The 17,325-nt window shown below is 30.8% G+C and overlaps 2 protein-coding genes across 2 annotated transcripts in view; one reads left to right on the top strand and one right to left on the bottom strand.

Moving 5' to 3' along the window:
* The window catches only part of LOC124540707 (serine/threonine-protein kinase MRCK beta), a 52,027-nt gene extending 42,414 nt beyond the window's left edge, over positions 1–9,613 (bottom strand). Inside the window, exons 1-2 of the mRNA XM_047118385.1 lie at positions 9,494–9,613; positions 8,416–8,619 (exon numbers count right to left, since the gene is read on the bottom strand). Coding sequence (XP_046974341.1) covers positions 8,416–8,476 — 61 coding nt within the window. The 5' untranslated portion in view covers positions 8,477–8,619; positions 9,494–9,613. The remainder of the gene's footprint in view (positions 1–8,415; positions 8,620–9,493) is intronic.
* Positions 9,614–10,483: 870 nt separating this feature from the next.
* Positions 10,484–15,492, top strand: LOC124540715 (protein lines). Its single transcript, XM_047118395.1, has 2 exons — positions 10,484–10,701; positions 10,931–15,492. Exon 2 carries the CDS (start codon positions 11,021–11,023, stop codon positions 13,484–13,486), a length of 2,466 nt encoding a protein of 821 aa, XP_046974351.1. The 5' UTR covers positions 10,484–10,701; positions 10,931–11,020; the 3' UTR covers positions 13,487–15,492.
* Positions 15,493–17,325: the final 1,833 nt, after the last annotated feature.

Here is a 17,325-nt window from a genome sequence, read left to right as displayed (position 1 = left end):
TTGCTACCTACACTGTGTTCTTTAAATTTAATTATTTTCTTCTGTATAATCTATGTAATGTATGTGTGTAGCAAAATAAATGGTTTAAATGGTTTTAACTAATTAACATACACATAAATAAATAATCTATACTAATATTATAAATGTGAAAGTAAATCTGTCTATCTGTCTGTCTGACGCTCTTTCATTACCAAACCAATGAATCGAATTTAATGAAATTTGTTATGAAGCAAACTTGAACACCGTGGAAGGACATGGGCTACTTTTTTTGCCAAACACGAAACAATCGCCTCCTAAAGCGCGAAAAAGCCGAAGACATCAACTAGTTTATAATAAAATTAATCATAAGACTCAGACTACGATTAATCATAAGACATCCACCGAACAAAAATAAAAAACATGGTAAATATCCCGAAATGAATAACTTAATAAAATTAATCATTTTTGGCATTTCAGAAAATATCTTTGCCTTGCTGACATTACTAAAAATAATAGAATTATTACAATTTAAACATATTGTTACTATTACATTTTAATTTATTTAACTATAAAATAAACTAGTGTAGTAGTAACTATAAATTAAACTAGTCAAAAAAAATCTTAAAACCAAATAGACATTTGTTTATTGACATATAGAATGACACTTATCATAATATACAACTATACATGCATAATGATGTGTCGTATTATACAAGATAGTCGATCCGAACGAAACGGAAAGTAAATAAACAAATTTGACCTTGACCTCAGCATGACATCACCGCAAATGTTTTCGGAAAACTTAATATGATACTTTAAACCTTATCTTTAAAGGTGCAAATTAAATTAAAATAAACGTATTTCTCAATGATATTCTAATAAACACATATGTTATATCCATAATAAACCAGAGAAAAAAGTGTGCCGCGCCGGGGACCGTTTATTTTACATTTCGTTACAAGCAAAAAGGATAGCTTGATAAAAACAATAAGTAAAAGGGATAACTAGATGTTTTAATTACGCAAAACGTATTACTACATAATTATGATGTATTATAACGTATTACTGGCATAATTATGATGAAAACGACTAAAGGCAAACGTCCCAATTAGGACGTTTTCTAGTCTTCACTTTTTGCGCGTTAATGACATATCTGTTTACTAGAACATCATTGGTATTTCTACAATAAAACGAGTTGTTTTTTATTTATATTTTTGATATTCATGACTGACAAGCTGTATACATAAAAACAGTTTCCAAATTGAATGACAAAGGTAAGTCCAAAAATAATGCAGACTCGATTTGAATCAGCCTAAATTTATTCAAGGGTAAACAAACTCTCCAGGAAGCTGATCAGTTTAGCACGCGGGTTTTTGCGCAAACACAGAAATATTTTATAACTTTCTCCCACCTCCGTGATCAGACCAATAGCTTCGAACATGATGTATCTAAAGTACGGGACTGTACATGTCAGCTCTTCAAATTGGATTGGCGGAAAGCCATTCAGATTTTCAAGACGGTAAAGTAACAGCCTGTAAATTTCCCACTGCTGGGATAAAGCCTTCTCTTCCATTGAGGAGAGGGTTTGGAACATATTCCACCACGCTGTTACAATGCGGGTTGATGGAATGCACATGTGGCAGAATTTCTATGAAATTAGACACATGCAGGTTTCCTTCACCGCCGAGCACGAGATAAACACAAATTAAGCACATATGTGGTTAATTTGTAGTCGTGCTTGCCTGGGTTTGAACCCGAAATCATCGGTTAAGATGCAGGCGTTCTAACAACTGGGCCATCTCGGTTTTAAGACGGACAAAACAAATATATTTACAGTCCATACTCTGAATCTAAAGCATATGAATAATAAAGTACACGTCCCACGATTGGGCTAATAGCTCCTTTCCCTATGGAACTAATACCACTACGCTGTTTCGAAAGGGTTCGGTATAAAAATATCTAGACGAATTTCATTGAAATTAAACATATACGTTTCGATGTATCTCTTCAAGCACGAGATGAATATTATAAACACAAATTAAGCAAATAGAAACTCAGTCCTAACTGGGATTGAACCCAACATCGATTAAGATTCAGGCATTCTGACCAAAGGTGGTACTGGACTGGAATTTACTTGGTGGTAGGGCTTTGTGCAAGCCCGTCTGGGTAGGTACCACCCACTCATCAGTTATTCTACCGCCAGTGTAACTACAGGCACAAAGGACATAACATCGTAGTTCCCAAGGTTGGTGGCACATCGACGATGTAAAATAGTTAATATTTCTTACAGATTCATTGTCTATGGGGATTGGGTGACCACTTACTATCAGGTGGCCCAGATGCTCGTCCCCCAACCTATACCATAAAAAAAAAAAAAGGTATATCTCGGCTAACAAATCTTGCTTGAATCTACAAAACGAATCCTTTTTAATGCTTGGTCGTTTAACAATAGCCGCTTCTAATGCTGAATGTAATGATAATGAAGTTTTATACACTTTTACCGGTAAATAATGTACCGGTAAAATAAATACTCATTTTGTAACGGTTAAAATAATAAAACATATTATTTGTTTAAAATTTTAAATACTCACTTTATTGACCAACTTAATTTCAACAAAATTTAAATATTAATATTATTAGAGTTTATTGTTTAAAGTTACTAATTACGTGAACATTTATAATGAGCTATATACGAATATAATTATGTACACACAGTCGAGATATTGTGTAAAAACTCCAAAGTGACGCAGATCCCGAGTATTATGTCATTGTAAGATTCGAAGGACATATACGGCCTATTCCAATGGAAATAGGAAAATCGTTAAACAAACCTTAAATTGACGTGTTTCGTGTAATTTCATAATAACTCAGCTATTTTGTACAGTACTGAGAGTTAACGATTAATATATATTTATTTATAATACAACACTAGTACACTTAACTACATATTTCCACTTTAATTTTAACAAATTTCCGACGACAATATCGTCGACGTTGAATACGACGACGGTGAATATCATAGACTAATCAAGCACTCGACGAATGATATCGAGTTAACTTGGGGTCATTTTCTTCTGTTGGAAAGTTGGAATAGAGTTTTATCGGTAGTCTGTTTCCAATATTTCACTTTCGCGCCAAACATCCATAGACTATTGCAATCAAAGGAATAAGCATAAACAAATTAGATTAACACGTTCCATGCCATTTGATAATAGCACAGCTTTATTGAGCACTACTACGAGTTCTTGATAAATAAATATCTATTTAGAATATAAAACTATTCTGCTTAACTACTTATTTACTTATTATTATCTACTTTGATTTTACTAAATTGAGATAATAACTTTGTCGACGTTCAAATCGTCATATCTATCCAAATTCACAATGATTGTCGTAAATTATTCTAGCTTTCGACCAATTCGATGTGAAATGTTGTTTATTTGATTTTTGTCTTCTTGCATTTGGAAAAGACTACAGTAATATTGTTAAATGTAAGTCCAACAAAAAAGTACTGTTTTACTACCCCATTAAGCTGAGATCCAATGTTTACAACATGTGAATCTTAATTTATAATTACGAGTTAAACCCAAGCAAATATTACAGAATTATCATATGATTATTCTTTTATATCAAACTGGAAAGAAAGAAGACGTCGTGAAAGAAAAAGTGTCCGATGAAAATCCGCCACAAATAAATACACCAACCAACATTGGGGCGGCGTGGATGATCCAAACCTTTTAGTCAACAAAAAAAGTGAAAACCATAACCCAGTAAAAAGATTTTTAATTAACTTTAATGTATTACCATCGACATAAACTACATGTTCCTGAAAACGTCCAAAGCACTTTGAAACTAGTCTCAATATATAGTTGACTATATTCTATTCAAACTTCAAAAACAAATACCTTTACAACAAAACAACTAAAAGTAATTAATCTATGCAATATAGGTATTATATTACTCAGTTTAAATGAGTATGTTATACTAAAAAATCACAAAGTATATATTAGACAATGGGCAGTAAAACCACGTCGTGTACTACGCCACACGAGATTCGAACTCCAGAAACTTTTACCCAGCAGTATAACCCATCCTATCTTAGTATGGGATATACTTGTAAGATTAAAGAATTTTAAGCGCCACGATAGACACTGAAACTTGTATACTTTTTCCAATATTTTCAAGTAAGTGTGTCCACTTTTACACACACGAACCGTTTTAAAATATTGTGATTCTTAAATACCTATCCTATTTAAGTGTCTGATTAATAGACAAAAGCATGCCAGCTTATAAATTACTTTATTGTTCTTCTGGTTGTGTGTGAGTATTTATTCATTCCCTCAAAATCATTATCCGCTAGAACAGGAAATACCAACTAGGCGGAAACTGGCTTTACGAAATTCGTACAAAACAAACAAAACTTTTTGCCGACCCACGCCCTGATTCGACCCAAATATCATGACCATAAAATCTAAATACTAGATCATAGAGTCTAAAAACCCTAATCCCACCACGGATCAAGTTTCATCAATCCAAATATAACAGTATAATTTTCACAGTACAATAAACTTTTTTTTTTTTCAAATGCACAACAATCTACAGGAAACATGTCCAAAACAATGCGTCTATACAAAGAGGATATCCCATAGCCTTAAACGAACAATAATATATTACAATGTAATTGTACACCATAGTAGACGATGAATCAGTGCTTATAAAATTTTAATTAATTCGTATCAACTGCTGTTGCTAATTAGGTAATGCTAAATGAAGCAGCCTTGCTTGTTACTGTTTATTTATCAACGTTATATTACGACGAGCTCTTTTTTAGGATTTTGTTTGCATTTCTATGCAACTTTTATATTTATATTTAAAAAAATTACACGGTATTTTTATTTCTATGAAAAGGTGGTTATGTAAATGATGATGTAAGAAACAAAAAGTATGAGATTTTTTTACTTCAGTGCGTCCAACTAAAAAACAACTTTTTGTCACCGTTTTGCTAAAATTCGATCTTGTCTTTTGATTTGTTTGACCAATTATCGCTCTTAAATAATTATGACTTATAAACAATACATTAAGTTGAGACAGGATTGGGCTCAAAGTCTGTCACTCGGGACTCAAGATAGGGTCATGTAAGTGTCAGGACACATGCTAGGATCAAGCCACAGCTGCAGCTATAGTCTAAAGACTTACGCACTAGCAAGACATGCGAGGGGCGAGATCACACTCGTTCTCTAAGCCAGACAAGGCACGAGAGGAACAGCAAATGCTTTTATGTAAAGTAAATAAATCTATATTTAAACGTTGTAGGTATTTTGTAGGAATGTTTCCTCAACAATAAATAAAAAAAATAATTACTATTTTTAATGAACTGAAAAATATTTCGAGGTAAATTCTTTATTTTTGTGGTGAGTATAATCTGTAACAATCCGCTTATATCTCGTATACATTTCAGAACTTTTCATATTTCATTATGAATATGATAAAATATGCAGTTTTGACGTAAAATATAAATCATTTTGTTTATAAACAAAATTTATTTATTAAGGAAGCTGAGAAAGAAAATTTGATTCGTTTATTTACTCGATGCTAAGAATAAGGATCAATTATTTCGTTGGTTTGATTCTTTGTTTATTGTTTTAAGTTTTTTTATCTGTAAAATGTTTACAAAGAAGATTAAATTGAACGCAGACTTAGGACGCATAAAGTCAAAGTACATTGCTTTCTTAGCGAATTTAAAACTGACTAAGTAAATGAATACTAAGCACTTCATAATTGTTAAGGTTTAAACTCAGTTGATTTAATGCAAGTCGTGCTGGTCGCCCTCTTCAACTGAAGTTTGCTTGTTCGGCAACAAGAGCTCTTAGAAAATATTGCTATAGTTTACAAGTTAAAGCTGGTATTATCGACAAAGCTACACAGACAAAAGATGAAACCTATATTAGGTTTACTGATCATAAGAATTATTTTTAGTATCGAGTATAGAACGTCGATCGTGAAAAATCCATCTAAAATCGACTTGAAAAAAAATTATACACGGTTGCAATGCTGCTTCTAAATATACTACAGAATTTTTCTTGTTACTATATTGTCCGTGTATTATATACAAAAACCTTCCTGTCGAATCACTCTTACTACTACTACTAATTACGTAATTTTAAAGATATATAAGTATACATAAGGACAGACAGTGGTAAGCGACTTTGTTTTATACTATGTAATGATAATGACTCAATTTCACACCCGCCTCCCTGCTCATGCTTTAGTAGATGGTAGTTTTACCTTTGTCGTTCAAGTTTACTTCATAATAAATTTCATCAAATTTTGGTTTAGTCACTCGACCGTGAGTTACTTTCGCATTTATAACATTACTATAGATAACTATTTAAGCTGCAACGTTAAGAGCCAGCGCAATTCGAATCGTTTTAGTATTCAAATCGATAATGTAATCACCTTACCAATGGACAAAACATATATAAGCATTTGAAGACTAGCTCTTTGAAATCTATTGATAAGTTCAGTTTTTTGAACATTACTAATGTTCGGCAATCGTTTAACATAATTAAGAAGCAATTATTACAATATTCAAATTCAACCTTGAGTCATATGAAATATGATTTAATGACTTACATTCCAGTTATACGATTGTGGTTCATACTTTCGAAATATTTTCAAAATGTAAAGGTCATCGAGCTTAGCCTATTCATAACAAATAGGATATAATATCATCACACATATATATAATCCTTTGGTAGACGTATTATTTGTGTGTCATTATTATTATTATTTTAAATGAAAATAGGAAGGTGTCAATGTTACATCTGATAGCAGCATCCTCATATTAACCATAGCTTTTCTTCTAAATATATTTAAAACAATGCCAGAGCTTTGCCGGTTAAATAACCGATGAAGTAGTAATAATACTACCTATATTAGTTAGCAAATTATATAACCAATAATATCAATATAATGTGATAATACTTTATGTTAAAAATTCTTTTATTTCATTTGATAATTTTGGACTTGAATTAAATTAAAAATAATATAGACACAATAGACATAAGTTACTTTAATAAGAACATTAAATTGTTTATTAAAATAATTTATAAATAGAATAGTTTATGTATGTTAAGAGTTGCCATATCTAAAATCACTTATGATATGAGCTATCATTTAGATATTTATCCTCTTCAAGTAATACCAACTAAAGCTTATCTCAAGTACTTTTTCACAACAATGGTCAAATTCAAATGATTTTTTATTTACTTTTTTTTTAATAATTCTAACTGGCAAAGAACCACCAAATTCAACCACGATTGCTCATAGATATAATACTTTAAGAATTATTAACAATCCCTTAGCCAATGCACAGTGAGATTAAGGATGTAATTTCCCTATTAACAACACATGGTCACTCAAATGAGAATATAACAATCCAAGCATTGCTGTTTGACGGTATATGTGTCGAGGGCTATGTACTAATACATAGCACAAAAACCAAGTAAAGTAATGGTTAAGTTGAGATGTAATCACAAGATTATACTAATTGATTTTTAATTATTGATGTAAATGATAAGCCTGTCTCATTAAGAAGTGCATGATTAGTACTTGTCTTTTTTATATGGTCACCGACTATTTTAAAATTTACAGTGTAGCAATGATATTGCATCTATCATATAATTTTCTATAATATATTGCGCTATTTATATATGATTCATAAAGAGGTTTGAAAATCAACATAAAAATTTACTTTCAATAATAATTTAAAATCTTAAATCAGAGAAAATAAACAAACTTCCATTAGTCATTTCACTGTAATCTTTGACTGATAAATATAATGACAAAAACATTACTAGAACACAAAAATGTTACGTAAATAATAATTATCTTTATGTTGTTGTGGCTAGAGACATAGAAATAAATGATTAAAGATAACTCAGTAACAAAAACAACTAGTCTATGTAGTATATTAAGTTAGAGAAATTCTTCTGTATCAGATAAATAAGTCTTAGATTTATAAATTCTGAGCAATTTACTTATGGCCTGCCATATTTTGCACCACAAACAAATCTCCATTAACCACTTACATATTTTATTTTCCATTTGTTTTTTTCTACTTTTGGATAACAACTTCGCTTAACATTCAAACGTAAAATTACTTACGACTTCATAAGGAATACCGTATAGATTATTCAAGATCTAAATCCAATGATATGATGTCAATTCAATGTTAATTTTGTTTATCTGTCTTTACTGCACCAGTGATTGGAATAGGCTTTAGACTGTTAAACATATGCGTTTATAATTAATATAACATTTAAAAAATAAACATTCCATTCCAATTTTAAAAATCAAAACATCCTATGTTAGAGTCTGCTAATATATTTCCTATAGTAAACGGCTAACAATACAAATAAAAATCATAATATTTACCTGGAACATTATTAGTGGGCGCCAATGCCCAGTCGGGGGAAGAATCTTCTTCGTCGGACATGTTGTTGTTGTTCACAAATGCCACAGTCAAATCAAAACACTGCAGGACATGTCCTCACACACACTTAATGAGATTCACTTTACAACTACAATTTACTATTTATTTCCAACGGTCCGATTTTTTATTTCCATTTTTAAAAGTTTCTGTAAGAAAAATATTATTACAAACACTTTATGTATGTTATTTAGTGATAACAACATTACAATGAAGAAAAAATAATTAGGTACAGAAGGTGTTTTGTTTTTGAATATTGAAACAAGTACTTTTACTTAATTTTAAAATGATAACTGAATTTGAATTATTTATTACATACAGTTTAACATGTCATTAGGCTCTGTATATTAATACCTTAGTCTTTATAAAAAGGATAAATAAAATCGACCTAAATATTGCTTGGCACAGTAATGTTATTTATATAAATAAAATATACCAAGTGGGTGTTGTCTAAATTATTGGACTTCTAAATTAAGCCAGGTATCAAATCACTAAATATTCATTTACAATGTTATAAAAATAAAACCAAGATTTTAGCTATTGTTTATAATAAAGTATATAGCAGAACTATGAAGGTCTAATGACCAGGCCAACAGGAAATGATAGGTTTTCTCCATTGTCTGGTTATTCAACGTCTAATGCTTTCTATTCGTTTATTACAAGGTTGCGAATGTCAGTCGATACTGGAGCGCTTTCGTAACCTTAAGATTTGAACTTTATTTAGACAGCATAGCATTTTATACACAAAAAAAAAAAACTAAAGTTAAAAGCCGATGACATATCGATACGTTTCCGCATCAAGACTATAAATAAACCTAAATATGTACTTGCGTGCATCTAATACGACCAATTTTTAGATTTATCAAAAATAATACACTACGAAGTTTTGCTGTAAAGCTCCGAATACAACAGCACAAATATCTTAACCTAAATTTATTCTATCGATTGTTATGCAAAAACACTGCGATGAGTCATCATGATCACTCTTATAGCACAATTGTATTCTATATCAGAAATATTCACCTGACTATTTTCTAAACTTTTAATAATAATCGTTTTATCTATTATTTTATGGCATGAAAATAATTTTCGAGTCTTTCGAAAGCAGACATTTTCCTCGGGGAGTCGAAGACACTAAAAATGTTGCCACATATAAATATGAATTTGATATATCGTCGTTGCTCCTGCAAAAGTCTCTATGTGTTTTTCTCATATTTTGCGATTGCTGTGCCATTTTAATCGTTATATCAATAGATGGAAATTTCGATGCATGAATATTGAATATAGCATATTTAAATTTGTAAATTTTTAAACCTCGGAAGTAATGACAAAACTGTTTTTACAGTTCGTGCGTATTGAAATAAAGATTAAAACTGTGTAACAATCGAAAAATATAAAAAAACACATAGCAAATTTTGCAGGAGCAACGGCGATATATTATTTCAAACTTCATCAAATATTTTAGTTTTACTTACAGTTACAGAACTCTTATAACAAATAATATGATAACATATTTAAGGCAATATGTTATCATAGAAAGCAGTAAAAAAAAATCGATATGTTATATACAAAGATTAGCTATATTTTACCTTTTTTAAATATATATATATATAATTTTGACAAGAAATCTATTTTCACTTTATATCTTATATTTTGCTGATGATATTTCAATAAGCATATACCTAACAAAAAACATTTAGCAAAATAAACCATGAAATTTAATTTTTATTCAATGTTTAATTTTCAGTCCCTATCAACTTGTTACTCTTTTGCTCCCTGTTATTACTCATTATGGAATTGCTAAATTCAGAAGTCGTCAAACTGGCAACGTCCTTGCTAGTTATTAAACCGGAAATACTTACAGTTGATTTACTTTTAATAAATATAAATCAATTTCTTATTTATATCACGCAATATTTGTAATCAATGGAAATATTGTAAAAATAAAATGATTATTTTATATATATCGCATTTTATAAATGTATCTGTAGATAAAATATTAAAAAATTCCACAACTAAAAGAAGTTCAACTGACAGAGCGTCATTATACGTAATGGAGTCGATATTCTATTCAACAAAGTTGTGTTTTAAGTAATTATATATTTTTACAGAAATATCAAACAAATTCATGTGCTACAGGACGTTTTTGTGGTGAAGTGAATATTTGATAATAATTTATGGATACCAAGGCCAATAAAACGTGTGTAAACAACCTCATTTTCTCATCAATGGTATGTGTGCCATCAAAATATTTTGGAAAGTTCAATGTAGCTAGTACTTGAATACTAGAAAATAATGATTTATTGAATTAAAGACCACTTTAAAACCTATACGATAATTCTTTATCATTCGTATTACGTAGAACTTGAAAAAACCAGTGAAATATTCTGTAGCTTTGTTGTCCGCGTAACTGGGTAGCTGTGGGAAAGGTCATGCATTCATTTGCCTTTTTATTTTCAGAGTAACCATAATACGAATATCAAAATGGAATTATTGAATACACGTTAATTGTGCAAAGTACATATTTTGAGCGCCTATACACGCGGGTTAATGGTTTTACGAGGGCAAGTTTGTTTTCCAACATCAGATGAAGGGATGGCTTCAGACCAACCTGTCAAGAAGAAACAGAGAATTGATGGTCCCGACATCGATGATGGAAGCGACAGATCTGCGGAGGACATTCTCACGGATATATATGATTCGGAGACTCCGCCTGTCGATACATCAGGCGATTACACTTCAAGAAACGGCGAGTCTCCTGACAGTGGTACTGTAAGTGAAGACGCAGTCGATTGTTCTGCCATATTGAGGCTTCCAAGTGAGATCAACATTGGCACAAATCCCTCCAGTTCAAATAATGTAGCACTATGGACAGCTGCCGATGATAAACTCCTTACTGAGTTACGTATACTTCAGAATGCTTTAGTTGGACAATGTTTGTGTGGTTTTAATGAAACATCCCTGTCTCAACTGTTTGACAGAAGATTACATATAGCTCAGTGGCCTTTAACTTGTTCCCTAACATATCTTTCAACAATGCAGCTTATGTTTGACATTTATTTAAAGCAAAACAATACCGGTACAATATGTTCAAGATTGATGTATGCGTGTGACATATTTGTAAGGAATAGACACGATTGGATCACAGAGGTTGTGGAATTATCTGAAAACAAAAGTAAGTTCATAACATTTGTAGCGTGTAGAGTGTTGGCTAGCTTTTTAATTGTTTCAAAAGATACCGTTGATGAGAATTGGTTGCAGCAGATCACAGAGAACATATACCTCTTTGATAGAATAAATAGGATAACAGTACAAAAAATTAACTTCAGCTTAGATATCATTAAGAGGATAGTCGAGTGGAAAGATGTTGAGCAGCACCCATTGGAAGAGAGTAATTATGTAAATACAGCGGGAAATATGCAGGTTCAGGAAGACAATCCCTTTAGAAGTGGTCCTAGTTGCGGTAGCAGTAGTAACAGTTCACAAATGCCTTCTAGTTCTAATTCACGTAGTGATAATTTACATAGTGCTTTCTCCAACTTACAAACCCATAGTGCACCATCAACTTCATCAGGTGAAAAGTCTGATAACAGTAAGCCATCTCAATTTAAACTTAACGAGCCGGTTCTTAAGTTTACCTCTGAGCAAACAATGAGTGGGATGGAGCAATCTGAGTCCCCGGAACCTCCACAGTCTAGGATAGAAAGAGTAAATGAGCATGGATGCATAACTGTTATATTAACTGACTCGGAATCCTTTGACACGTCTCATATAAAATGTTTAACAATAAAAACTTTAGAGCATCACTGGCCGATTTTAGTTAAAAACATGAAGCTGCTTCTACTAAGGTACCTGAATTTATCTAATGCTGAAAATTGTATATTAACTTTTTTTTCTCTGTGGGAAAACATTATTAGTGTTAAAGCGAATCTCTCAGTAATAGATACTAAACCATTTTATGCAGATTTGCAGGGCTTTGTTGATTTACTACGTAATACAATGTTGCCAAGTTTAATTTATACCCATATACTTAGTTTATTTAATGAGGTGCTTTGTTATGGGTCAACATTAGCTCTTCAAGATATATTGCCAGAAGAAATATGTTGCCTCGCTCACTCCATTGTAAGATATGTTAAAGATTTTCGGCTCCTCAGTGAAGTTAGAGTCCAAAGTAGTAGAAGTGGCTTTGGTTTCCTAGGTCACGATTGTACAGTGATAACAGATTATTCACTAGGGTCGGAGGTTGCTCCTTTATCATCTTCGATACAATTAGTCGATCAGAGTTATGGAGAGGAAGACAATGAAGAAAATGCACAGACACGTAACGAAGTTGACAAGACAATGTTACAAAGGATGTCTTTATTAGTTCTTAAATCTGTAGCAGTTACTGTTAAAGAAATGCGTTGTGATTCATCAGATAGTTCCATAGATTCCTCAGATTATAATGCCATTCAAGACATGCAAATTGTGGAGAGATCAATCCGTGATGTTTTGAAAAAATTGGATGTGTTCATCAGAAATCGTTTTGAATTCCATCCTGAGACACCATTTACAAAAATGTTGATACATTTATTTAGCGAGCAAGACGATTATTTGATTGAATCAATGGTATGTACATTAGATATAACAGTTGGTATTGTTTATAGGAATTCTATGTATCCGGACTTGATTCCCATGTTGAATCCAATTATGTCATTTATTGAATTCCTCAAAGTCGTTTCCCACGACAGTGATGTTCTATTGGATTATCTTGTGAGTAATGAAACATGTTTCCTGCTGTATTTGCTCAGATTTTTGAAATATGTAAGACGTAATTGGCCCAAGTTCCTTGAGACATGTCAACAGGCAGACTCTGGTGGCACGAGAGGCCTGGATGATACAATGAGAGTATTGATAAGGTTACGTCTGCAAATCAGTAGGCTAGTGTCTAAGTCGTTGTTCCCATACAACATAAGCCCCGTACTTAGACTGTTGGAGGTCTGTGAGAGCCTCTATGAGGGTAATGAATTTAGCTGAAAAAATTTACACTGTCAAATTTCATCAATGGTACAAAAACTATCTTTCTTCTATTATAAATTTTTAATGTATATAGTTAAGACGAAAATAATTTAACGTTAGAATCTATGTTAATTTAAAATATAATAATTTCATTCTTAATGAGATCATTGTAATATCTTTTTACTTTCATATGAAAATTTCACAAAGACTGTCGGCATAGGTAACATTCCAGAGCTTGTTAATTGGTTTAGAGATAGTTTAATTATTAATTAGTTATGGTTTAATTAATTTATATTAACTATAATGTTGTAATTTTCGTAATAATTTTAACTATTTTGTACACTCAACGAAAGTCTTCCCAAATTATTTGAAATGTATGAATTTTATAAGGCATTTTATTGAATTATATTATTTCAATAATTATTTAACTATATTTGAAGAATTCTTTAAACACATTGATTTGTTTTTTGATGACGTAGGTAATAAAAAAAAAAGTCACGTTCAATTACATATTTAGAAGCCTAGTATTTTTGCATGGGCATGGTATACACATTCTTACGCCATACATGATGAAGCACAATTGTGAGTTTTTGATATCAGATTAAAAAATGTATATTAAAATTCTTTGCCAAGTTGTAATGATTTGCAAAAAAAAGTGCCTTAATGTAAACTATGGTGCTTTCATCTCCATTTAATGCATTACTGTAATTATAAATCCATTTTAATCGTGTACAATACATTCGTATTAAATTAATTTATGGTATATTAGTTTTTTTTATTATTATGTAGAATTAAATTATTTTTATACATTTGTATATTAGTAGCGTTAATGCATATGAAATGCGGGTTTTATTTTTTTTTGTCTACTAAATTATATTCCTTGTCACAATTGTAAATATATAGCCATCAATTACCATTTAATGAGTAAATGTAATCAGTATTAAAAACATTATTTTAATTTATACGAGTATACTTATAGTTTATCACAATAGAATTTTTTTTCGTGAAACAAAATTTGAATTACGAACGCAACCAAAACAAAAAATGATTTAACTTTTTTTTTTAATTTTACGTTAGCGAAAATCAAAACTATTCGTACCAGTTTCTAATTGAGCTAAATTAAATTGGATAAAAATATCTGTTAGTGAAAAATGGTTTCATGTATAGAAAAAGTTCTATTAAAATAATCTATATATTATTATGATAAAGAAAATCACTTGGTTTATTCATGTTATACAAATTGAATGTAAACTGCTTTAAAATGAAAATTTATGTTTCAAAAGATGAATGGACAGATTAAAAATACAAAAAAAATTATTTGGTTTTCGAACGAATTAACCAAGCAGAAATGTAATTTTTTGACTATCATCTATAACTAACTTTGTAGTCCCTACTGATTAAACCTCAGACTGTTATGTAGATGTTTATGTCAATATTGTTTTATTAATAAGTTTCTATTTTGTTAATATACGTTGATAAAAGCGGAAAGTGAATCTCATATCTAAAATTTCCATACAGAAATGCGAATACAAAAAGTAAGATTTATTTGCTATCATAACACAACACAAATAATTACAATTTAATTAATCCACTTACTTTTTATTTTAATTAAAAGTAATACCTCTTGCCAATTATATCTTTAATGTAATATTTGAAAAAAAAGTTTGTTTTTTTTATTCAAATATTCCCATAAATAATCTAATTTAATAAATGATTATTTTATCGATGCCAAATTAAATACAGCATGAAGTAAGTCATATTAGTTAAAACTCTTTGGTAGTATTCAATTTTTTTAAATTGTTTAGTAGCCCATGTTTATTATAAGTCAGATTGAATTTCTAGCGGGTGTCATCACTCAGGCATTGTTAATGTAACATCCAAGTCTTCCGTTGAATAATTAAAAAAAAAATGCATGTATGTGTGAAACAAAAGGCATCTGAATAGTTAAGATAATACATTGTTAATGATAGTAATGGTAATTTAATATAACAATAAAACGAAATATTTTTGTACATGAACCGTAATTTTTTGTTTTATTTCATACGATGTGTACAATTTTGACAACAGCCGCATAAATGTATGACCCGAAGAAACGGATATCCTATAATTTAAGAGGTATGAGTGAACTGAGAAAGAGATAGCAATAGATCTATATCTTTCTAATAAACATAAATAGTGAAATCTCCCATACTTCCACTAAACACGCTAAACTCCCCTGTATAGTAGCGTATTAATATAAGAATTACAAGACATGCAAAATAATGCCTTCTTAATCGTTATATGAACCTCCAATCGTGACATCTCCATTCTACGGGAACAACTCTACAAAAATAAAACTTGTAAAAAAATACCGTCTGATGTTATAATTGAAATTCCATACATTTTTTTGCCGTAATATATTCAGATTTCATATGTAGCTTTTACAAAATTGGTACCTCAGGCGATTTTTATGCATGCTCGTTGCGTTTAAATTTAAAACACCTAAGAGGAATTAATGTGTAGTAATATAATGATGGGATGGGATTATAAATAAAATAGTTGATACTCGCCGTTAGTTATTTTTAGCTACACCACGAGTGCCAGAAAAAAATACGCAATTCATAATATTTGTCAAAATTAATCTCTACAGAAATTGTGAATTAACTCACACAGTAAATAACAACTTGATCATTCACCACATTAGAACTAATTATTTTACATTATTTAGCCCAATGGTTAAAACGCGTGCATCTTAACCGATGATTTCGGGTTCTAACCCAGGCAAGCACCACTATATATATGTGTTTAATTTGTGTTTATAATTTATGTCGTGCTCGGCGGTGAAGGAAAACATCGTGAGGAAACCTGCACGTGTCTAATTTAATCGAAATTCTGCCACATGTGCATTCCACCAACCCCCATTGGAACAGCGTGGTGGAATATGTTCCAAGTCCTCTCCTCAAAAAGGGAGAGGAGGCCTTTAGCCCAGCAGTGGGAAATTTACAGGCTGTTACTTTACTTACTTTACTTAATGCATGTAAAAAAAAAGTAAAGTAACAGCCTGTAAATTCCCCACTGCTGGGATGAGGCCTCCTCTTCCATTAAGGAGAAGGTTTGGATTACATGCATTAAAAACTGATAAATTGTTTTCAATTTCAAGTTTTATTTTTTTCGTGTTTTAATACACTTGTATTGCAATAAAATGTTTTACCTACAACCATTATCTACAACACATGTTTTCAAACTTTTATTATTATTATTATTGTTGCGTATCCCTCGAGTTCAGAGAGATTAAAAAAAAAATATACTATATTCATTAAATTATTCAAAGATAGAAAAATAAAAAAAAACACAATGTCACAATTTGGACTGCAAATACGACCTAGTTTAAATAAAAAAACGGTCTCTTTTTTTCAGAAACTCAATATTTCGTTTGCTATCGTCAAAGCAATCTGTCCCACTTTTTAAGAAAAGTCTATTTACGTGAAAACTAGGTCAACTCGTAGTGGCCCGACCTAGCTGGCTTCTTTGATGAAAAATATATTTTTGTTGTTAAATCATAACGATACTTGAATCACTTGATAATTTATACAAACGTAATAAACGCAAAAGTAATTCTATCTGAAGCTCTTTCACGGCTAAACCACGAAAACTAATTTGATAAAATTTGGTATGAGCCTAGGTAGGCATAAAAGTAAACTAGGTGAAAAACCTAGGTTACTTTTATACCTAGCCTGAAATAGTCAGGTGAAAATGAAGCCCAGAAAAGCAAGTGAAGCCGCGGGCGACTAAAAGTTACATTAAATTTAGGCAAGAACGAATTCAAAACATCAAAACAATGATTATTATAATTAAAATTTCTTTATAGTACTTTATTT

Source organism: Vanessa cardui, chromosome 26 (genome assembly GCF_905220365.1).
Source record: "Vanessa cardui chromosome 26, ilVanCard2.1, whole genome shotgun sequence".
NCBI classification, from domain to species: Eukaryota; Metazoa; Arthropoda; class Insecta; order Lepidoptera; family Nymphalidae; genus Vanessa; species Vanessa cardui.
Note: the sequence above shows the minus strand (reverse complement) of the source record. Positions and strands in the feature narration are given on the sequence as shown.

Bases quoted from the DNA above. Each gene is read 5' to 3' on its own strand.
- LOC124540715 (XM_047118395.1), top strand. From the start codon at position 11,021: ATGGTTTTACGAGGGCAAGTTTGTTTTCCAACATCAGATGAAGGGATG.